At 43.0% G+C, this 23,916-nt stretch overlaps 1 protein-coding gene and 1 pseudogene across 8 annotated transcripts in view; one reads left to right on the top strand and one right to left on the bottom strand.

Moving 5' to 3' along the window:
• The window catches only part of cln3 (CLN3 lysosomal/endosomal transmembrane protein, battenin), a 97,448-nt gene that overhangs the window by 54,570 nt on the left and 18,962 nt on the right, over positions 1–23,916 (top strand). For all 8 annotated transcript variants that reach the window (XR_009798741.1, XR_009798740.1, XM_061845671.1 and 5 more), the window contains 2 exons: positions 4,038–4,174; positions 6,551–6,603. Coding sequence is in view for 6 of the 8 variants with exons in the window: in XM_061845671.1 (XP_061701655.1) it covers positions 4,038–4,174; positions 6,551–6,603 (190 nt within the window). In the remaining 2 variants the exon portion in view is untranslated. The remainder of the gene's footprint in view (positions 1–4,037; positions 4,175–6,550; positions 6,604–23,916) is intronic.
• Positions 15,383–19,689, bottom strand: LOC133514571 (protein Jade-1-like; annotated as a pseudogene).

Genomic DNA, 23,916 nt, shown 5'->3' with positions numbered 1-23,916 from the left:
GCTGAGTTGTGACAAAAAGGGTGTCAGTATGCGTGGGGTGGCCTGACGCGGAGTAGGATTTGTTCGTAAGAGGGTTAGAGCGGGCACATTGTGCCAATTTTTGTTTGCTTCCACAACAGGCAGGTATGTCTGGCCATTTAAACCAGTGGATTTGTATAAAGTATGAATTTTTTGTGTTTCATATTATGAGAACATTTTTCTTCTCCTGTTGACTCATACCACGGTTAATGTTCATGTGTTATTTGACTATAGTTTGTTGCGATTATCTCGCTGTTTGCAACAACATTCTTGTTTCTTTTCTTTTCTTTGTTGGCCCAATTAACACAGATTCATCATCAGACATTCAAGTTTGCAATAATCCAGTTACCAGTGGTGTTCATTCTAGTGTTTAAAATATATTTTTGTCGTGTCCTCCTAGTATTAGTGAGGAAGACTCATCTGGAGTGCTGCTCCATCGCCTCTAGGTGTCGTTCTTAACCCATTCATTGTCCACACCCAGCGGCCATAATGGTGTTCCTTTCAAGTGGGCAAGAGCCCCTATGTGTTGCAGGGTCTGTCTGCGGTTGCGATTATTTAGTTTAGCGCCACCGTGCTAGCCACTGCTGACGAGTCTTTTCCCTGATGTTCTTGTTGGCAATCCACATGACGTTGGAGTGCCACGATAAATGTGGCATCTCCTTGTCCTTCAATTCCCGTGGGAACATGGACCGAGCGATGAACTGTGGGATGTCATCATCATGTCCGTTTGGTTGAGCTTCAAACCGCGGATTGTTGTGCGCCACTTGAAGTGTTTTAGTGTCATACCTGGGGCGGCAATGGTGTGGAGGGAGAGTCAGGGTTGAGTCAAAAAGATGCGTATGCAGCTCGTCAAGCCGCTACTTGCGAGGAGGTACAGTGCCCCTTGAAGGTGGGTTCTGAACTGATGACTGAAGATGTTTTGAAGAGCTCTATGAGCCTTCTGTTGAGAAAGGGGACCAGGCTATATGTAGTAGGGCCCGGAGGAGTGGAATGATGGCTGTTGACTTAAGTGGAGCTTGTGCCTAACGTGTTAACTTGACACATGTTGTAACCTGTGTCGGACAGAATTGACACCCCCCAAGGAGCTCCAGAGGCTTGGGCCAGATGACTTGCACTGGTATGTCTGAGGATGAGCACCCTTTGAGGACACCATAAAGGAAACTGCCCACCACTAGAGCACACTCTCGCTTTTCTTTCTTTCTTTCTTTCTTTCTCTCTTTCTTTCTCTCTCTCTTTTTCTCTTTGACGGAATGGCAATCATGACTCGCCTTTGGATGGCCCCTACCCACTTGACTCAGTGGAAGAGTTGCGTGCTGCTGCTCAACTCATAATTCATTAGAAGGTCGGTTGGCTAATTCTACCAATTTAGCTTTTAATTGGACGATCTTAGCATATTGTCACCATAAGCATCTTGTAACTGGTCGTGTTAACCCGCAGAAATTAATTCGCTTGTGATAGGGGCTTGTGTTGGTTTGTCATCATTATAGCTGAATTTCCCGCTGTTTGTCGACAGCACCTGTGCAGCCTCAGCTCAGTAGTGAGGTAGGCTAATTGAGCCTTAGCATCATCCCATTGCATTTCTACATCAAGGAGGTTGGCTTCAGCCAAGTTTAAACATGCGGTGGTTTATCAACTGTGAAGTTACCTGGACTTGTTTGTTTTTCAGCTTCTAATGTGGACTTCACCAGCGCATTCTCTCAGTCCCTCCATTTCAGCTGGGACACCAAGTTTAGCACCAAGCATTCAAGCGAGACTTTTATCTTTTAAGGGTTTGTGTGCGGCTTCTCTCATAAGTTGGGTGGTTATCATTGAGGACTTCAACGCCTGCATGTTTGACAGACTGCGTAACCCAGGATAAGGTCCCTAGTTAAATTACTGACGAGCTCTTCAAGGATGTCATATTGGCTGGGACTTTCTGACAGTTCCGCCATGGTTATGTGTTTAGTCGCTTGGATGAGATATGCACCTAAATTATTTGTAATGTAGGCTTGTTAGAGCAGTGCATCGAGTTTGGCCTTGAGGCACAGTGTAAGCGATGTACTGTTAAAATACTGATACAATGCAGCCTGGTGGGGGCACAAGCCAGTGCAATCTGTAGGCTGGTCCCAAGCCCGGATAAATGCTGAGAGTTGCGTCAGGAAAGGCATCTGGTGTAAAACTGTGCCAAACAAATATGAGCGTTCATCTAAAGACTGAGTCGCCGCGAAAGGACTACATTGAGATGCAACGTAGGGCAAAGGTAGAGATGGCAAAGGCTAAACAAGAGGCATATGATGACATGTACACCAGGTTGGACACTAAAGAAGGAGAAAAGGATCTCTGCACTGGAAAGGAGAGGAATGAAGATTAGCTGAAGTAAAACAGAATATATGTGCATGAATGAGAGGGGTGGGGGGGGGGGTGAAGCTCCAGGGAGAAGAGATGGCGAGGGTGGATGACTTCAAATACTTGGGGTCAACAATACAGAGCAATGGTGAGTGTGGTAAGGAAGTGAAGAAACGGGTCCAAGTAGGTTGAAACAGCTGGCGGAAGCTGTCTGGTGTGTTTTGTGACATAAGAGTCTCTGCTCGGATGATGGGCAAAGTTTATAAAACAGTGGTGAGGCCGGCCATGATGCACGGATTAGAGACGGTGGCACTGAAGGAACAACAGGAAGCAGAACTGGAGGTTGCAGAAATGAAGATGCTGAGGTTCTCACTAGGAGTGAGTGGATAGGATTAGAAATGAGTTCATTAGAGTGACAGCCAAAGTTTGATGTTTTGGAGACAAGGTTTGAGAGAGCAGACTTCGATGCTTTGGACATGTTCAAAGGCGAGAGAGTGACTATATTGGTAGAAGGGTGCAGAGGATGGAGCTGCCAGGCAAAAGAGCCAGAGGAAGACCAAAGAGAAGGTTGATGGATGTTGTGAGGGAAAATATGATGGCAGTTGGGGTTAGAGGGGAAGATGCAGGAGATAGGCTATGATGGAAAAAGATGTCCCTAACGGGACAAGCAAAAAGGAAAAGAAGATCTAAAGAATACCATACCAGATCAGTCATGGCCCGGGTTAACAACGCCCGTCCCTAGCACCGTGAACCTGCAGGATGTCAATAGAAATTCAGGTACTGTGGGTTGAAGACAAAGAAGAGGAGAAACTGGATTCGTCAGCAGAAGAAGAAAACGAATGCACAGAGGCTACTGCCTGTAGGGAGTTTGAATGTTGGGACTATTACAGGAAAAGCTCAGGGACAGATGGTGGTGGACTTTGCAAAAAGGATGGAAATAGCGGTAGTATACACTTTTCCAGAAGAGGCATACAGGTGGACGATGTAATCTGAAGGAGGTTACTGACTGTAAGGTAGTGGTAGCGGAGAGTGTAGCTCGACAGCATAGGATGGTGGTGTGTAGGGTGACTCTGGTGGTGGTTTGGAAGACTAAGAAGACAAAGGTAGAGCAGAGAACCATGTGGTGGAAGCTGAGAAAGGAAGAATGTCGTGTGGCCTTTCAGAAAGAAAGCACTGGTGAGGCCCGGCCGTGATGTATGGATTAGAGACGGTGGCACTGAAGAGACAACAGTAAGCAGAACTGGAGGTGGCAGAAATGTAGATGTTGAGGTTCTCACTAGGAGTTAGTGGATAGGATTAGAATTGACCCCATTTGAGGGACAGCCAAAGTTGGATGTGTTGAAGACAAGACAAGTAGACTTCGATGGCTTGGACCTGTCAACAAAAAAACATCGATTTCATAACACCAGTTGCTCAGCCGTTTGAGGAATACTGGAAGATTTTCTGCGTTTCGCTTTTCAACATTTGTCACTGTCCCCCAAAGAACCAGGAAAAAAATTCCACGGGTTAAAACAAACAAAAAAAAATGATGACTGCCATGCTGAGGGAGATTACTGCTTGTGCAGAATGTACATAACTTTGTTCTTCTGTTTTTATCAACTTTATGTCACAGCTATAATAAACAATAAATGAGTAAAAAGTAATTATGGCTTGGTCATAAACAAGTCATTTCTATTCCTTTATATCTTTACTAGCTATTTCTTCCTGCTGGTTCCACCACCTTCATATCCTCAGTGGAAATATGGACAAATCGATAATAGCATTGAGACATCTGAGGAGAGAGAGCCGCTAATGGTGGGATCCCAAGAAGAGCAGGAAACACATAGCCAAGGTAAAAAAAACATCAATTTACACAACTACATAAAAAAGTTTCAATGTAAATACATACTGTTCTGAAAATTTATTAGTTATAAATGGGCTCTCAGTGCTAATCATTACGAATTATTGCATTAAAATGCGTTAACCCGCCATGAGGAAAAACAACCCAGACATTTTTTCCTCAGCTCAGTTTTGAGGTCACAGGGGTTGCCTTCTGGAGCCAGGCCAGGGGTGAGGCTTGATGGCAAGCAGCTGGTGGCCAGATTTGCAACCATAGGGTCTGGATCGGCACAGCAAGAAGAGGAAACCTGGGTCCACCTTCTCAGGAGTCACCACGTTTGGGAGGGGCCAAGAGAGTCTGGTGCTCTCCGAGCGCGGAACGGCATCTCTTTGACAGAGATGAAGCCCAAGCTGTCTGTCTCCCCGCAAAACAAAGGTTGGGCTTCCAAACGGTTGCTCTTGAGAGAGTTTGGATTCTTTTCCGCTCTGGAGTTGCCACCGTTGAGTGGCGTTGAGCAAGTGTGAGCATAGCTATTGCCTTGCAGCTTGTGCCTGTATGTTGGGTCGATTCTCATGGATAAGAGGCTAGCAATACTTTGTAAAGATGCCTTTCCCTGCAAATACAGGTGTAAGACTTTTGTGCATCAGCTCTGCACATCTGTACACTGAAATTTCTGCCCATTTTCTGTGCAAAATAGGTCAACATCAGCCAGATTGGGTCCATAAAGAGCATTTTTCAAGACTTGCTACGTATTCTCAGAGGAATTTAGGAATGGACTTTGACAGGGTCATCCTAAGACATGAACATTCTTTAATCTAAACCATTGTATTGTAGCTCTGGTTGTTTAGGGTCATTGTCTTGCATGTTTAGGCTAATTGTCTTGCTGGAAGTTGAATTTCCTTCCCAGTCTTTTGGAGCCTCCTAAAGGTTTTCATTTAGGATTCCCCCATATTGATCTTCCTATAAACTCTGACAAGCTTCCCTGTCCCTGCTGAAGAAAAACATCCCTATAGCATGGTGTTGCCACCAGAATGTTTCACAGTGAGGATGATAAATTCAGGGTAATGACCAGTGGTAGTTTTTTGCCACAGTCTACATGGGACCCTTCAGAATCATGTTCATCACTCGAACTATTGGAAAATTCATCGGCATTCTCAAATTGATCTTGCACTGTGGCCGTGTTTGTTTTTCTCAGTATGACGTCACGACTCTTCCCTGGAATTTACACTGTGTGCTTGGTTGTTCCAAGGAATTTATTAATGTGTGATCAACTTTTGCCGATAATCGATGCTGTCAAGTTTATTACCTAACTGCTAAAGAGCACAATAAAGTGACAAGAAACATGTTTCAACGCTCATGAAGAGAATGTGAGAGACTGGACATTTAGTTCCAATCTCCAACCCTGCTCTGAATCAGACTCCGCATTCTCACTTTTTTTTTATTTTCGAAAGCACACAAGGTCAAAAGGGAGGGCAGGAAGCAAGTTAGTAAAACAACATTCCTTGCAAAAGATAACTTTGTGTGTGTGTGTGGTGTGTGTGTGTGTGTGTGTGTGTGTGTGTGTGTGTGTGTGTGTGTGTGTGTGTGAGTGTGTGAGTGAGAGAGAGAGACAGAGAGAGAGAGAGAGAGAGAGAGAGAGAGAGCGAGAGAGAGAGAGACTAGGTGAACTGTCCTTGTCCACTGCTGGGGAAAGCAGGAAACATAAGAAAAAGAAAATCTTTGAGAGTCCAGGCGCGTCTGCTGAGTGTGTAAATAACCTCCTAAGCAAGGATAATACTTTGTCTAGCTTTGTAGTAAATGCATGATAAATATATGTACAATAATTATAACAGATATTTCCTTATTGTTGTTATAATATTTCCTTCATATTGATTGATTGATATTGACTGATTTCAGATTCGATTGAATTTTTTTTAAAAACTGGAAATTATTTGCAAAAGTCGATTTGAACACTTAGATAGAAACAAATGGATTCCAAATCCAGTGAAAAGCTTACTTGAAGATGTGGACTTCATTCGAGAAACTATAAAGTCCCACCCCAAAGTCCACACGTCTAGGTTTTAGACCCTGCCTCAAAATGTTTTAAGCAATATCTAAAAATTTTGTGCTAAATTGTTCTCAGAACGTCTTCAGTACTTACTTTCAAATATATTTAATGCATTTATGTAAAAAAAAAAAAAAACATGAAAATGACATGGTTTCAACTTTAAAATGTTCTACCAATGCCTCTGGAGTGGGGTTAAAAATTTTGTTTTGGTTGTGGCCCTGAGTACTGTAATGATTGAGATATACTGTTCATAACCCTGAACACAGCATTGTAAATAGTGATGCTTATTTTCACCAGAGATGTGAACACCATGTTGTTATCTTTCTCTTGCAATATAACAGAGAACAGGAGGACTGGACTGCTCACTCTCACAGAGAAATTGCATACCTTCAAAGTAAGTATAGTATCAATTACATTAGTTAAGTGGGCAATGCTGTGGATACAAAAAGTCTACACACCCTGTTCAAATGTTTTTGTGATAAAATAATTTTTAAAAGTTGATCTATTTTTCAAATTCCAGTCCATTTTACCACAATTTTTTTCCTCTTCTGATTGAAATCAGAAGATGAAGAAGAGTAACTCAAGGTCTCTAATAAATAAGTTGAATCTTTCAGTGCGGCAATGACCCAAAGAAGAAATCCAAATAATAATGAGAAAAAGAATGGCTTAAATTAACTTAAATGATTTTAGCAAATGGCTGCAATTTAACAATGAGAAATTTGAGCAGGTTAAATACTTCCCGTTCCCACTTTACCAAGACATCTCTGATACAGTCACCTTTACTGAATTGATGAGTTAGATGTGGGAGTCATGACTCACTTAAGGTCAAATGAGCTCTTATTCTTAAAAATCTGAAGAATCTTTTCTTAGTAATCACAACTGATATATTAGCCATCAAATTCCTTAATGAAATAAAGAGCATGACTGGAATGCTATTTAAAAACATAGGGCACAGTCAGAGTCTTATTAAATAAATTCACAAATACCAACTTTAATCCTATGAATTGTGCATGCACAACTCAAAACAATTGACAAAAACAAATGAAAGTAAAGAGCAATGTTCAGCTTGATTTTGAACAACTACAGTGTTAATGCTTTGGACATAAAATTACCTCTGGTTCAGACTCTATATGGTTCACTTGGGTCATTCTTCAAAAGTTTAAGTTTGACTAGAGTAGCGAGGCAGATGACACAGATGACTACTGTTCAATTTAGGTGACACGTCACTGACTAAAGATAACTGGATGACCATGATATCATAATCATGTAAAGCTCAGTGTGTTACCTTGTGTATGAAATGCTCTATGTAAATAATTTTCTTTGCTTTGCTATTCACACCATGTTCACGTGCACTGTTGCTGACATCAGGGCCAGCCAATGACATACAGTGAAAAGAGTAAGTATTTAAACACCCTGCTATATTGTAAGTTCTCCCACTTAGAAATCATGGAGGGTTCTGAAATTTTCATCGTAGGTGCATGTCCACTGTGAGAGAGACAATCTAAAAATAAAAATCCAGAAATCACAATGTATGATTTTTTTTAACTGTTTATTTGTGTGATACAGCTGCAAATAAGTATTTGAACACCTATCAGCTAGAATTGTGACCCTCAAAGACCTGTTAGTCCGCCTTTAAAGGTCGACCTCCAATCCGTGTATTATCCTGAATCAGAATTAACTGTGAGAGGTTGTGAGCTACATAAAGACACCTGTCCACCCCATACAATTAGTAACACTCAATCTTGTAAGATGGCCAAGACCAAAGAGCTGTCCAAAGACACCAGAGACAAAATTGTACAACTCCACACACCTGGAAAATGCTACAGAGAAATTGTCAAGCGGCTTGGTGAAAAAAGATCCACTGTTGGAGCAATCATTAGGAAATGGAAGAAGTGAAACATGATGGTCAATCTCAATCAGAGTGGAGCCCCATGCAAGATATCACCTAATGGGGTCTCAATGATCTTTAGAAAGGTGAGGAATCAGCCCAGGACTACACGACAGGACTTGGTCAATGACCTGAAAAGACCTGGGACCACCGTTTCCAAGGTGACTGTTGGTAATACACGAAGACTTCATGGCACGGAAGGTTCCCCTGCTTAAACCAGCACATGTAATGGCCCGTCTTCAGTTTGCAAATGACCCTTTGGATGATACAGCGGAGTCAAGGGAGAAAATTCTGTGGTCAGATGAGACCAAAATGGAACATAATTCCACTAACCCTGTTTGGAGGAAGACGAATGATGAGTTCCATCCCAAGAACACCATCCCTACTGTGAAGCATGGGGGTGGTAGCAGCATGGTTTGGGGGTGTTTTTCTGCAAATGGGACAGGACGACTGCACTGTATTAAGGCGAGCATGACCGCGGCCATGGATTGTCTTATTTTGGGGAACAACCTCCCCACGAAGATGGGTCGTGGCGGGGTCTTTTAACATGACAATGCTTCGAAGCACACAGCCAGGAAAACCAAGGGGTGACTCCATAAGAAGCATATCAAGGTTCTGGCGTGGCCTAGCCAGTCTCCAGACCTAAATCCAATAGAAAATCTTTGGAGGGAGCTGAAACTCCATGTTTCTCAGCGACAGCCCAGAAACGTGTCTGATCTAGTGAAGATCTGTGTGGAGGAGTGGTCCAAAATTTCTCCTGCAGTGTGTGCAAACCTGGTGAACAACTACAGGAAAGGTTTGCAAATTCCAAACAAAAGCTACCGTACCAAATATTAACATTGGTTTTCTCAGGTGGCCAAATCCTTATTTGCAGCCGTATCACACAAATAAATTGTGAAAAAAATCCTCAGTTGTGATTTCTGGATTTTTCTGTTTAGATCGTCTCTCTCATAGTGGACATGCACCTACGATGAAAATTTCAGACCCCTCCATGATTTCTAAGTGGGAGAACCTGCAATATAGCAGGGTGTTCAAATACTTTATTCTTCACTGTAAAGTCTTTATGCGGTTATTTAGGACCACAACTGCTCGGGCTGGGTCACATTAACGTGTTTCTTGCTAAGTTGCACCACACTATAAACTTACATATTATAGTGGTGATTTGAGACATGAGTGACCCAACTTACGAGTTTTTTGAGTCGTCATTCGGCCAAATTTTACTTTCACTTGTCAAACTTGACATACGAGAGCTTTATTATTGTGGCAGTAAACTCAATTTATCTAAATTCATAATAAGCAACCCTTTAAGTAGTAAACATTTCATTACAAAGATGTTTAAAGCTATTTGTCATTCCCACTTGAAGTTTACAATAAACAATTACATGTACTCTGTAAAACAGCCAGAGCTTTACCTTAAGGAAGTCTGCTAGCTTAATGCTAACATACAAAAACTAAATAAGTGGAAAACCCCTTTGAGATGCAAACAGTTTTAGAACCCTTTAAGAAATGAATCTTTGAATGCATTTGGTGGGGCGGGTGCTGACACATCTGTGCTACATTCCGGTTTGGAAGTGAAATAAAACAGGAGAATGCCATGACTAAAGATTTTTCGTTAGCATTAAAATGAGGTACCACGTCATTGTTTTAGCTAACAGGAGGCCAAAATGATATAAAACCTTGTAGATCAATTGTTGTCTGAAAGGTTTGCCACAGTTATGTAAAATTAGTCTCCCATTGCAGAGGTCATTATCCTGGACTCAAATGACATACGCTTTCTATACAATCATATGTTTGATGTGGAACATTTATTGTGGAACCACAGGCAAAATGGGGACAAAAGCAAAAGGAATCAACTATGTCGTAAAGACAAAAGTAACATATTGAATGGCTAAACCCATTAAATAAGTGTGAATAAATTTAGGAATGTTGAGAGAGAATAAAAATAAGAACCATAAGATTAACCATGAAACTAATCTACCCTCCGCCAAAACTTGTTCTGGGAGTGGCTGCATTGTTGACTCACTTTTAATGGATCACATGGTCTCTGTCTCTGAGGCTTTCTTTCTCAGTCATAGGTGGGAACCAGGCAGTTGAATGGTCAGAGAAAAGATGCACTCTTTCACACTATCCTGCCTTTGGGCTTGCTGGTCATACTATTACATTTGATTAACGTAACTTGTTGGAAAAATACCCTTCTCTGTATCGCTTGGCAAGCCAGAAGGATAGGAAGCAACAGCTGCACTGGAGCCTTACGCTGACTGACCCTATCTCTTAGTCTGCGGAACCATGTGGAGACCACACTCCCGAAAGAAAACGGGAAATAAATAGGGAGGGAGGAGTGACAGCTGGAGTTGACAGGGTTCAGGGAGGAGAGTCCAAGATCAGTTTTGCTCATTTTTTTGCAGATGCAGTTTCAGTTTTAAGTTTGTTTTTTCGTTGACCTTCAGGACATACCTCTCGGGTGAATGGATTTTATGTGGAATGCATCCTCATCAGTTAGCATGTTTTGAGTGACAGCTCATGCCCGTGGATGGGATTTTTGTTTGTTTGTTCGTTTGTTTATTTTTTTTTTTGGGGGGGGGGGGGTGTCTCACACTGAGCAGCCTACATTAAGAATGCAAGATTAAATTTTCTGTCTCCTGAGTAAGTGTACATATCTATCATGTGCAAGGGCAATGCTGTACTTGGAGGAAATTATATTGTAAAATTTTGCAATATACAGTGGCTTGTGAGCTTCGGCCCCCATGAACTTTTCAACCTTTCGCCACATTTCAGGCTTCAAACAAAAAGGCATAACATTTTTATTTTTGTCAAAAATCAACAACAAATGGGACACAATCGTGATTTGGAATGAAATTTACTGGCTATTGTATACTTTTTTTAACAAATAAAAAACTGAAAAGTTTTTCCTGGCTGTGGAACATTGGACCAGCTGGATCCTCGAGGGTGCACTGGAGTTCGCTCAACCGGTGAATATGTGTTTTGTGGACTTGGAGAAGGCGCTCGATCATGTCCCTTGGGGAGTCTTATGGGGGGTTCTTCAGGAGTATGGGGTACTGAGCCCCGTGATACTGGCTTTTTGGTCCCTGTATGACTGGTGTCAGAGTTTGGTCCGCTTTGCCCGCAGTAAGCCGGACTCATTTCCAGTGAAAGTTGAACTCCACCAAGACTGCCCTTTGTCACTGATGTTGTTCATAGCTTTTATGGACAGAATCTGGAGGTAGAATCCAGGCGGAGAAGTGCTCCGGTTTCCTGGCCTCAGCATTGCATCTCTGCTCTTTGAAGATGACGTGGTTCTTTAGGGTTCATCAAACCGTGATCTCCAACACTCACTGAAGCGGTTCCCAGCCAAGTATGAATGGCTGGGATAAGAATCAGCACCTCCAAATCTGGGATATTGATCCTCAGTAGGAAAAGGGTGGTGTCCCCTCTCCGGATCGGGAGGATATCCTGTCCCAGGTGGGATGTACCCTGGGGTCTTTATCACCTGTCAGCGAAATTTTCCCAATGTAATTTTCTGATGTAAATAAGTTTTACAGGTTATACCGTTTGAAAATATTTCTTAAACAGTGTTCCCTCGTGACAACGTGGTTCACTTTATGCGGCCTCGCGATTACACATACTGTAATTTCTCAAACGCGCAAATTTTTCCCAAAATATTTTCCAAAATAAAAGAGCACATGATATTTTGGTATGGATGAAAAAAGAAAAATACAATCACATTGTATAGTCGTACAGAGGTACATAGAGTCGGGAAAAAAAGGTATACATACACATTTTAATGATATTTGATGTCTTATATTACACATTCACAGTGAAGAAAAAAAATATTTGAACACCCTGCTATATTGCAAGTTCTCCCACTTAGAAATCATGGAGGGGTCTGAAATTTTCATCGTAGGTGCATGTCCACTGTGAGAGAGGTAATCTAAAAAGAAAAATCCAGAACTCACAATGTATGATTTTGTTTACAACAATTTATTTGTGTGATACAGCTCCAAATAAGCATTTGAACACCTGCGAAAACCAATGTTAACATTTGGTATAATAGCCTTTGTTTGCAATTACAGAGGTCAAATGTTTCCTGTAGTTGTTCACAAGGTTTTCAAACACTGCAGGAGAGATTTTGGCCCCCTCTACACAGATCTTCTCTCGATCAGACAGGTTTCTGGGCTGTCACTGAGAAACGCTGAGTTTCAGCTCCCTTCAAAGATTATCTATTGGGTGTAGCTCTGGAGACTGTTTAGGCCATGCCAGAACCTTAATATGCTTCTTATGGAGCCAATCCTTGGTTTTCCTGGCTGTGTAGATCGGGTCATTGTCATGTTGAAAGACCCAGCCACGACCCATCTTCAATGCGCTGACTGAGGCAAAGAGGTTGTTCCCCAAAATATCACAATGGCCACAGTCATCCTCTCCTTAATACTGTGCAGTTGTCCTGTCCCATGTGCAGAAAAACACCCCCAAAGCATGATGCTACCACCCCCATGCTTCACAGGAGGGATGGTGTTCTTGGGATGGAACTCATCATTCATCTTCCTCCAAACACGGTGAGTGGAATTATGACCAAAAAGTTCCATTATGGTCTCATCTATCTGACCACCAAACTTTCTCACGTGACTCCTCTGCATCATCCAAATGGTCATTGGCAAACTTAAGAAGGGCCTTGATGTGCATGATTTCAAACCATGACATCTTAGTGTATTACCAAGAGTCACCTTGGAAACAGTGGTCCCAGCCCTTTTCAGGTCATTGACCAAGTCCTGTCGTGTAGTCCCGGGCTTATTCCTCACCTTTCTAAGGATCATTGAGACCCCATGAGGCGATAGCTTGCATGGGGCTCCACTACGATTGAGATTGTCATGTTTAGCTTCTTCTAATTTCTAATAATTGCTCCAATAGTGGCCCTTTTTTCACCAAGCTGCTTGGCAATTTCTCTGAGGCCCTGTCCAGCATTGTGGAGTTGTACAATTTTGTCTCTGGTGTCTTTGGACAGCTCTTTGGTCTTGGTCATGTTTCAACTTTGAGTCTTACTGATTGTATGGGGTGGACAGGTGTCTTTATGCAGCTAATGACCTCACACAGGTGCATCTGAATCAGGATAAAACATGGAGTGGAGGTGGACTTTGAAAGGCGGACTAACAGGTCTTTGAGCGTCAGAATTCTAGCTGATAAACAGGTGTTCAAATACTTTTTTGCAGCTGTATCACACAAATAAATCATTAAAAAAATCATACATTGTAATTTCTTGATTTTTATTTTTAGGTTGTCTCTCTCACAGTGGACATGCACCTACGATGAAAATTTCAGACTGAGTCAGATGCCTCTTTTGAAGTCTTGGCCAAAGATCTGTAACGTCGTGGATAAACTGCATGATACACAAACATTTTATGCACAAATATTAATAAAAATTATTAATAATCAAAGTGTGTTTATTTAAGATTGTGATATGTGTTATCAACAGTATTAATACGATCTTATGCCATCTTCATTGAATGCAACCCTATGGGGGCACAAGTCAGTGCAATCTGTAGGTTGGTCCCAAGCCCGGATAAATGCAGAGGGTTGCGTCAGGAAGGGCATCCGGAGTAAAACTGTGCCAAGAAAATATGAGGATTCATCTAAAGAATCCCATACCGGATCATTCATTGCCAGAGTTAACAGTGCCAGGCCACGGTACCGTTAACCTGCAGGGCGTTGGTGGAAATTCACCTCCTGTGGATCGAAGACAAAGAAGAGGGGGAAACCGGATTAGTCAGCAGAAGAAGAAGAGGAATGCACAGAACCTCCACATGAGTCTAGGGACTTTGAATGTTGGGACTACGACAGGAAAAACTCAGGAGTTTGTTTACGTGATGATTAGGAGAAAGGTTATATATTGTGCATCCAAGAGAACAGGTGGAAAGGTAGTAAGACTAGAAGTTTAGGGGCAGGGTTTTAATTAGTTTACCATGGAGTAGATGGGAAGAGAATTGGAGAAGGGGTTGTTTTAAAGGAAGAGCTGGCTAAGAAACTCTTGGAGGTGAAAAGAGTATCAGATCGAGTGATGAGGCTGAAATTTGAAATTGGGGGTGTTATGTATCATGTGATTAGCAGCTATGCCCCACAGGTAGGATGTGACCTAGAGTTGAAAGAGAAATTCTGGAAGGAACTATATGAAATAGTTCTGAGCATCCCAGACAGAGAGAGAGTTGTGATTGGTGCAGATTGTAATGAACAGAAAACAGGGGTGATGAAGAAGTGATGGGTAAGGACGGCATTCAAGAAAGGAACTTTGAAGGACAGATGGTCGTGGACTTTGCAAAAAAAAGATGCAAAGGGCAGTAGTGAACACTTATTTCCAGAAGAGGCAGGAACATAGTGACCTGCAAGAGTGGAGGTAGAAGCACACAGGTGGATTATATTTTGTGCAAATGATGTAATCTGAAGGTGGTTACTGATTGTAAAGCAGTGGTAGGGGAGAGTGGAGCTCGACAGCATAGGATGGTGGTGTGTAGGATGACTCTGGGCGTGGGTACGAAGATTAAGAAGACAAAAGTAGAGCCAGGAACCATGTGGTGGGAGCTGTGAAAGGGAGAAGGTTGTGTGACCTTTTTGGAAAGAGGTGAGACAGGTTCTCGATGGACAGGAAGAGCTCCCAGAAAACTGGACTACTACAGCCAAGGTGATCAGAGAGAAAGGCAGGAGAGTGCTTGGTGTGTCTTCTGGTACAAAAGAGGGAAAGGAGACTTGGTGGAAATACAGGAATTCATACAAGGAAAGAGATTAGCGAAGAGCAAGTGGGACATTGAGATGACTGAGGAGAGGCAAAAGGAATACATTAAAATGTGATGTAGGGCAAAGGTGGAGGTGGCAAAGTCTAAACAAGAGGCAATGACGACATAGACACCAGGTTGGCCAAAGAAGAAGGAGAAATAGATCTCTACAGGTTGGCCAGACAGAGGAATCGAGATGGGAAGGTTATGCAGCAGGTAAGGGTGATTAAGGATAGTGTCAGGTTTAAAAAAGCCTGACTCTTTATTAAAAAAAAGGCGAACAGACAAAGGTCCAAGTTTTACTTGCTGCAAGGGGAGTGACAGGACTTTTCCCTGCTTCCAACCAACTCCAACTTGTATCCCCTTGCAGCTTCTTTTTATTCATATAAATCACATGATGAGTGTATATATCTGTGTGTGTGTGTGTGTGTGTGTGTGTGTGTGTGTGTGTGTGTGTGTGTGTGTGTGTGTGTGTGTGTGTGAGACGGTTTGATTGATTAGATCTGTCTGATTGATGACATCTGTTTTCAAGACAATGAGTTCAAAGGTAGAAGCCAGGTGGCGATGTGGAAACCAACCACAGTATGTACAAAATGCTAACATATGAATGATTTCTTTAACATTTCCCCCCAGCTTATCAATTTGGAAATACGAGTAGGGACATCAGAATGCTGTTGCATTTTCAGAAAGTTCATCATTTACACTTGAGCGCATAAAAGGTATCAAAAGTTTCCTTTTGGCTGTAGCTGCATATAATCAGGGTCCACTTGTTGTAGAAGGGCATAGTTCACAAAAACGTTTGGCCTTGCTCTAAGGATCATAGATTTCAATCATGGCATTATACACATTGTGAAAAGGCAGAACAAATCCAGAACAGAAAATACTGGTACAAGGAACTTCATCATACCAAAATACCAAGGTCCGGAGGTGAACCAGGATCAATAATAATAATAATAATAATAATAATAATAAACAAACAAACAGTGGGTGAATACCGTTGCTCATTTCTGAACCCATCAAGTGCGGGTACACAGCAGCCCAAGCAAGTCTATCTTAGATGTTCTTGTTACTGGAGTCGAGAAACGTGTAGGAGAAAGGCAACGGTTGATGTCGAGATAAACACACAGTCTTCACTGACATTGGAAGCCGTGATGAGAGATGTAACCCTCGCTGGTGATTGGGAGAGTCACTTTGGCACCCCATGGCATGTAAAGGCAAACACAGAAGAGATTCTTCAGCTCTGCTAGTGACAGTTCAATCCTTGTCCATTTAAAGTAAGGCCATTGTCCTGAACTCCATCGATCGTATTTTTCTAAACAACTCTGTACATCTTCTAAGGCCTTTGGTGCCAGTGGATTTCCAAAACAAGATTTTTGAAAACAGTTGAGCTCAACGTTGCTGTTGACGTGGTCATTGTCCTGGTCGGAGATGTAAAAGATTTGACTGATCGCTTTGACACGCTGAGGTTGGAGCTGTTTGCGTTTAGGGTCATACAGAGGGGTGGTGTTGTGGAGGACCGCCTTCTGTGCGTAGTAGAACAGCTCTGATATGTTTTTCAGATTTCTTGTAGAACACTTGACACATGTCTCAATCTAAAAAAAATGGTTCATGATGGGAAGAATGGTTTCCATGGAGCTAACCGAATGCAGATCTGACTTGTTCCCCGCAGGGATGATTGGAACTCTTGAGGTTCTCTGCTTTCAGTGTCACATCATTATACTATTTTTCTGAGTAGTCCACGATGTTTCGGCACCTTCTCCGGAGTGACATCAGCAGGGATGGTGATTTCTTCAGCTCGAGATGGAACCTCCTTGGGGAACTCCTTTCCAACCAAGGACATAATGAGGGAAGTATTCCCCATCATGGCAGGCAATATGGTGGAGAAGGAAGTGTGAGCCAGTCCATCAAACTATACTTGCACTTAAAACAATCCGTTGCCCACACACTGACACACCTGCCAACGTTGTCAGCCACAACCACAGCTCATTCCCAATCAGTCCAAAGTCCTTACACTGTTCACGAACATTCTGGATGGTGGTGATGGCTGCCACTTTGTAGTCCCTGAAATTACGGATGGTTGATCCATTCAGGGCACGACTGACACCTATGAGACTATTTTTTCCCACCATAGAGGATCACGTCACCGTTGGCAGAGTACTGGACAGCATTGACAGCAACCCGATGGGGATGGAGCCTCCTTTCCATTTCAGAGGTGGCGAGCCAAAAGATGTACAGGGTGCAGTCGCTGTATCCCACCAGCATTCGCACACGCTGAAGACCCGGAAAGGGCTCCAGAACACACAGGTGCATGACTGGTTGAGCAGCTGGAACTGCACCACCAGGTCATTCCTGGGAATGGACTACACCTTTAGACTGCCGTCTTCACTGCAGTTGACAAAGTGGGTCTCATCCCTCTGAAAGGCCAAATCATTCACCTTTTTCTTTGTGGCCGCTGACCATCCGGATGTTGCTGTTGTCTGACCAGTCTATGTACCACAAGGTTACCATGGTGGAGCCTACAATGCCCATGTCTATTGTGTTGTCAAAGCCAGTGCTGACCATGGTCCCATCCAGCATGATCTCTTGCTTCAACACAACCAATTTCCTGCTTCTTCTAGATTCTCCAGCATCCGATCTAATTTCTACCAGTCGGATGGAAATGGTTTTGTCCAGAGTCTTAGAGCGAAAGCGGCATTTCAGGGCTCCAGTGAAGACCTCTAAAACTTCAGTCCAACACTTCCACATCCAGCCCTCGTGCACCATCTGTTTTTCTTGCCGCTGTTCAAGCACCAGGGCTTCAATCTGAATGGTTTTCCAGTGCAGTCTCACACTTATGCCTTCCTGAGCGGTCACCTCCTGACTTCATGTGGCGAAGCACAAGGTTGTCGTTAGGCTGGTTTGGGCATCTGGAGTCGTGAGCCAACTCATTGACCTCCAAGGGTTTGGCCTCAAGGTTTCTGGTGTCATGCTTAGATACCGGCAGTGAGTCTCAGCTTCTTTTCCTTTAATGTGATTTCCCCTTGTCCTGCTTTGATCGTGGTTTGGTCCTGTGTTCCGAGTGGTTCCTGAACTTGCCACATGGAACGTTTCATCTTCATCACCATGCAAGTCAGGTTGCAGACCCTCTCCATGTCTTGGCGGAGGTGCGTGAATAGCTGCAGTCGTCTCAGCAACACTTTGTGTTCACGTCTGGCCGGGATGGCCTCTTCATCCTTCTTAGGTGTGAGCAACAGCTGGTTGAAGTTAGCTTTGCGCTTCAGCTCCCAGTACTGGTACAAAAAGTCAACTGTCTCGGATGCCATCTTGAGGTGACGGCCCACTTCCTCGGCGTCCACAAACTGGTGGAAGACCTCCTCCATCTCTTGCCATTTCATCTTGCGGACATTGACACGCTTTTCCTGTGGGTCACATTGACAAACAAGACACAAGGACGACTGCAACGACGAGGGGGACGACGAGGCAAAAGGGATGAGGCCGAGGACGGCCATGTCCTCTTCATTGTTCTCTCTAACCCTTCCTCTCAATTTGCACTTTTTGCCCCCGACGCTTTCCTCATTTTTAACTTCAGTGGTGGAGTCCCACTCTACAGAGTCACTGCCCTTAAGCCCTGAGTGGTCGGGCCAGTAGTACTTGAACTTGACTTTGTTGTTCTGGGTGATGATGGTCATCTCCAGGTTGGAGTGGAGGGCGCAAGTCACGTGGATGTGGATGTGGAAGTTTTTGGCAGAGCACTGGATGCAGGCTCCCATTTTTTCTTTACACAGGCAGCAGTTGAGCACCCACCTGTTACTGGGAATCTTCTCCAGGTTCCCATTGCTCATCTCTGGGATCCACAAGGCACAGCTGACATGGACCCACTTGGTTCCACTGCGGGTGGGCTTCATAGCATCGCCCTTCTTCGGGCACAACTGGCACTTTGGCAGGATACCTGGTGGACGCAGATATTGCACTTGTTGCAGAACACCATCTCTTTGTTGTCCTCTCTGTTGGGGAACTGGCACGTTGCATACCACATTCTCGTTGTACTTGATTCCAAGGCCCTACTGTGTCTCAGTAGTGTGTGTCATGTTGTTATGACAATGGCACTAAAACTCCTCCAAGGAGCACTCCATGGCGAATTCATCCAGGGACGGAAGGGCCAACCTTGCAAACTCCTCGTTGATGAATTTCAGCCAGGTGACGTCTTCCTCGTTGAGGTCGTAGTGACACATGCCCTCTGCCAAAGTCCTGATATCCACATAACTGAGGGTGGCAGATGTGCAGATCAGCTTCTTGGGCCTGATGAACATGAGATCCTTGCTTTTGTCAGTTAGCACCCGGACCACTTGCTCCGGGATGGACTGTGGGCTAACAGGCACCTCGACACCCTTTTTCCCGCTTCTGCCTCCAAGGATTGGCCAGTAATCCTCTGCGTTGAGCTGGTACGAGTCGTGCACCTTCATGGTGGTGATCAGGTCCGTCCTGAAGACCTCAGATGGTTTCTGTCTGCATTCTTTCCTGGCCTGGGAAGAAGTCTAGGACCAGCATGTGGAATTGCTGGCATTGTCAGACTCGTCGCTGCTGCAGACTTTTTTTCATGGCGGGCCGTCTGAGTAGTTCTAGCTTCACCACACTTGTTGATCTGTCATTGGTTGTGCACGTTGGGTCACATCTTCACGTATGAGTACCAGGCATTGGTGTCCATTGGAGAGGTGGGATTGTCCTTTGTCCATAATGATTCATGTACATAGATCCAGTGACGAACACGTATAGTCCCAGACTGGCCAGTGATGAGGAGCCATGCTCCGATCAGCACTAAGGCCAGCAGTCCCAATAGTGGCTCTCCTTTACCTAACATGCTCAAGCGCGGATCAGCTGAATTCTTCACCGATTTGAGACCAGGGCAATCTAATGTTACCCCACCCTTTGTAGCCGGACTCCCACCGCTACTCGACGTTGAATGAAAAGGGAGCCACGGGCTTGCAGTGGGACAAGTGTATCCATGTAGGATGTTCTGCTATCTTTATCACCGTGGGAGTGGTCAGCAGACTTGGTCGGGACCTTCCCAGCGAGGTGAGGACCAACACTTCCTCTTGATGACTTTTCTCAGGACCCAATCACCAATGGACACCAAGAGCACCTGTGAACAAGGTACAGTAGGCGCCAGATCATTTGCTTCTTTCACAGTTTTATTTAGCAGCATCTCTTTCATCCAATCACTTAAAGTATTTTCTTCTTCTGACTGCTGCACTGGCTGCTCTACCATGGGCAGTCTAATCTAATCTAATCTAATGTAATCTAATCGATACTATTTCAAATGGGAACAACCTTTTTTCTGTTGGGGTTATTTTCATATACAGGTTTACTAAATGTAAGCATTCTCTTCAAGTTCTCCCTGTATCTTCCATAGTTTTCCTTAATCAAGACTTCACCGTCCCATTGCTTTGTTCCACTAATCTTGCACAATGATTTTTCAAAGTTATTTCTTGATTTGCAGCTACTTTACTGATTATTTCATTGACAAAATGTGGCACATTGTTGCCGTACATTTTTATTTTGGCATGGCATGAGAAGGAATAATATATTTACACAAGAACTTTGCCACAGTAACTGTACCAGCACTTGTACATGGAAAAATCTCCACCAATTTAGATAAGGGGCAGATCAATACGAAACAACATTTGTAATCCTGGACTTTGTTTAACTCAGTAAAATTAATGGATGATTAAAGGATGACTATCTTGGGGAAACTGCCCTCTCTTAGGTCTGCAATTCCCTTTAGTATTGTGTTTGCAGCAATTAAGACATAATCTACTAAAACTTTTTTAGTCATAATTGAATCCAAAGGTGGGAAAATGTCTGTGTATAATAGCTACCATTACCATCCCTCCTGTTGAGACATGGCAAGGCCCGTGACTCAAAATTGCCACTGTTTTAAACAGATTTCTTTTGGTAATTTAGGTTTTCCACTGATTATGTATATCAGTGGTCTCAAAGTCGATTCATCTCGAGGCCGCTGGAGGCACATTCTGGCTGAGGCTGGGATGCACACATGCATACAATTTGTCATATCATGTCATTATCCAAGCCCCTTATTCTCACAAGAGTTGCGGGAAAGCTGGAGCCTATCCAAGCTTACTTCGGGTGAAAGGCGGATTACACCCTGAGCAGATATCGACACCAACACTGAGCGGGAATCAATCCCACACTGCCCACACCAAAGGCGGGCATGTCTACCACTACACCCTCAGTGATTTTAGTTGCACACAATTTCAAAGAGAAAATTTATAAATTTTATCAGCGAATGTATCTCCCAGGGAGAGAGCATTTTTTTTCAAGTTTTTCTTACAGCTCTCTTTCTGCCTCTCACTTTCTTTCACCTGTTCTAAACTGTTGTAGCTGGTTTTAATATAGCCACTGCTTGGATTACTTCAGATGACTCTCCTGCCTTTCTGTTTCTTGCCACTGCTAACCAACCTCTCGCTATTAAGTCTTAATCTTGGCTTTTCCTTACTTCCCAGTAACACTTGCCATCAATCTTTCTACCAACCTACTGCATCCTTGAACTGTTAACTTGCCATTCAAGCCATTATTTTTCTCTTTTTTTTCATTTCTTTTTTTAGAAACATCATGCTGCCTGATAACAATCCAGAGCAATGGTGAGTGTGGTAAGGAGGTCAAGAAATGGGTCTAGGCAGGTTGGAACAGCTGGCAGAAGGTGTCTGGTGTATTCTGTGACAAAAGAGCCTCTGCTAGGATGAAGGGCAAAATTTATAAAACAGTGGTTAGGCCATCCATGATGTACGAATTAGAAGAGATGGTTGCACTGAAGATGTCATGGCCAGAACCCGCGGGTGAACCCAAATGCACGACTCACGAGGCTTTGGAGCAGTTTGGGAAGCGTCCAAGGTCAAAACACCAGCAGGCAGTCCACGGAGGCAACAGGAGCAGAATCGGCAGGTGTGAGAGGAAGGTCAAGAACGAGGCAAGGTTCGGTACACGGGATAGCAAGAGCAAAGACAAGGAGTTGCAGGAACGTGACATGGGATCAACGATCTGGCAAAGACCAGACCGCACGTGTGGCCATAAATACGTGAGACGTAATTACAAAGACGAGGTGCCAGTCTGCGCATCTGCTGATTGGAGCAGGTGCGTCCCGCATCGGGGACCAGCACAGCCATGACAGAAGAGACAACAGGAAGCAGAACTCGAAGTAGGAGAAATTAAGATGTTGAGGGTCTCGCTAGGAGGGAGTAGGATTCGAAATGAGCTCATTAGAGGGACAGCAAAAGTTGTATGTTTTGGAGACAAGGTTTGAGAGAGCAGACGTCAATGGTTTGGACATGTCCAGAGGCGAGACAGTGGGGATATTGGTGGAAGGGTGCTGAGGATGGAGCTGCCAGGCAAAAGTGCGAGAGGAAGACCAAAGAGAAGGTTGATCGATGTTGTGAGGGAAGACATGAGGACAGTTGGTGTTAGGGAGGAAGATGCAGGCTGAGATAGAAAAAGATGAAACGCTGTGGTGACCCCCTAACGGGACAAGCCGAAAGGAAAGAATTTATGCCATCATTGAGCATTTATTTCTGACAATTACAGGGACCAGGACAAGCATGTCCTGTGGCCTGTCCCGAGATATACATTACCACTACATCAGCACATGCACAAAGGTTATTATTAATGATTGTTGTACAGACAATTTTTTGAAAAACAATACAAGTACAAACAATAAAAGTACAAACCTAGCAAAATAGAAATACAGATAATTCCCAGTATTTTTAGCCTTTGGGTAGCAGCAAATTGGTGGTGCGCATTGTACTTTGGTAGAAGGGTTTTCCTGATTTTTGCAACTTTGGGGGTACACATTATACTTCAGGACGGATTATACTCAAGAAATTACAGTATATATATTTTTGTGTGTGTAATTTTTTTACATTGTAGCAGGCTTTTTTACAGCTTCTGAATGCACACTGTGTTCTGTATCCCTAAGGGACTATAGACCATTGTCAATCAATCTTCTCCGTAACAACTGTCCTGTACAGTACAGAATGCATTCAGCTTGCCTAATTTACACAACTGTTAAATGCTCGTACTGTGCCTCTTTAGTATTGAAGAGGAAGAAGACAAATGTTGAGACAGACAAGGAGGATGGTCTCATGCTTGATCGCTTAGCAACTATGACCGAAGAATTCAGCCAACTGCACTAGAATGGGATCCTTTGATGTTTCCTTCATTACAGTTCTCAATCAGAATTAAAGGTGGCATGACTGTTAATAAGAATATTCTCAACCAGAAAAAAATAGCCCCAACAACAAAACGGCTATGATTTTCACTTGCAAAATGAGACCTGCACCAACATGTTTCAGTGGAAAAAGACACTACAGCAGAGCCACACCAGCCGGCTATAGCAACTGTAAAACATGCCTCAATCGCGATTCATACTATCTTGTTTGTCCAATCTGAATGAGTGATTATTAAAATTAAATTTCAAATTTCTAAAAAACATAATTTTTTCTTCTTATACGAAAATGCTTCTACCCAGACCTGGATAAAGCAGAAGAAAATAAATGGAGGGATGTTTATATATTTATTTCTCAAATAAATGTTTTGGCCTCAAACAGGTTTCAATCTTCGGTTTCATTCAATAATACAGTCATGTACTTTTTAATTAATCTATGAATGTTTGAAGTTTGAGTGTTTCAATGAGAGAAATGTGAGAAAAGTTTAATGCTTTTCTGAGAAAGTTTATAGTGTGCGGTTAGGGTTTCAACAGCCTTAAAACATAGGTAAGTAACAAAAAGAAGAAAGAAAAAATATATACTCTTGAAAAAACATGCTGTCAATAAAAAAAAAATCGAAACAAAATGCATTTTAAATTAAAAAAAAACATCCTGTAAATGAGAAAAATATATAATGAATGACAAAACATTAAAAAGAAAAAAAAAGAACTTTTACGACAGATTTCACTTAACGCAGGTTTCTTTTGCAACGTAACCCCCATTTGAAAATGAGGGTATACTGTATATCTGTGTTTGTTGTTTTTTTTTTTAACTTCAATTAACCCTGATGTTTGAAGTGGGGTGTGTAC

The sequence above is a fragment of the Syngnathoides biaculeatus genome, chromosome 16 (genome assembly GCF_019802595.1).
Source record: "Syngnathoides biaculeatus isolate LvHL_M chromosome 16, ASM1980259v1, whole genome shotgun sequence".
Lineage (NCBI taxonomy): Eukaryota > Metazoa > Chordata > Actinopteri > Syngnathiformes > Syngnathidae > Syngnathoides > Syngnathoides biaculeatus.
This window is presented reverse-complemented; position numbering and strand designations above follow the sequence as displayed.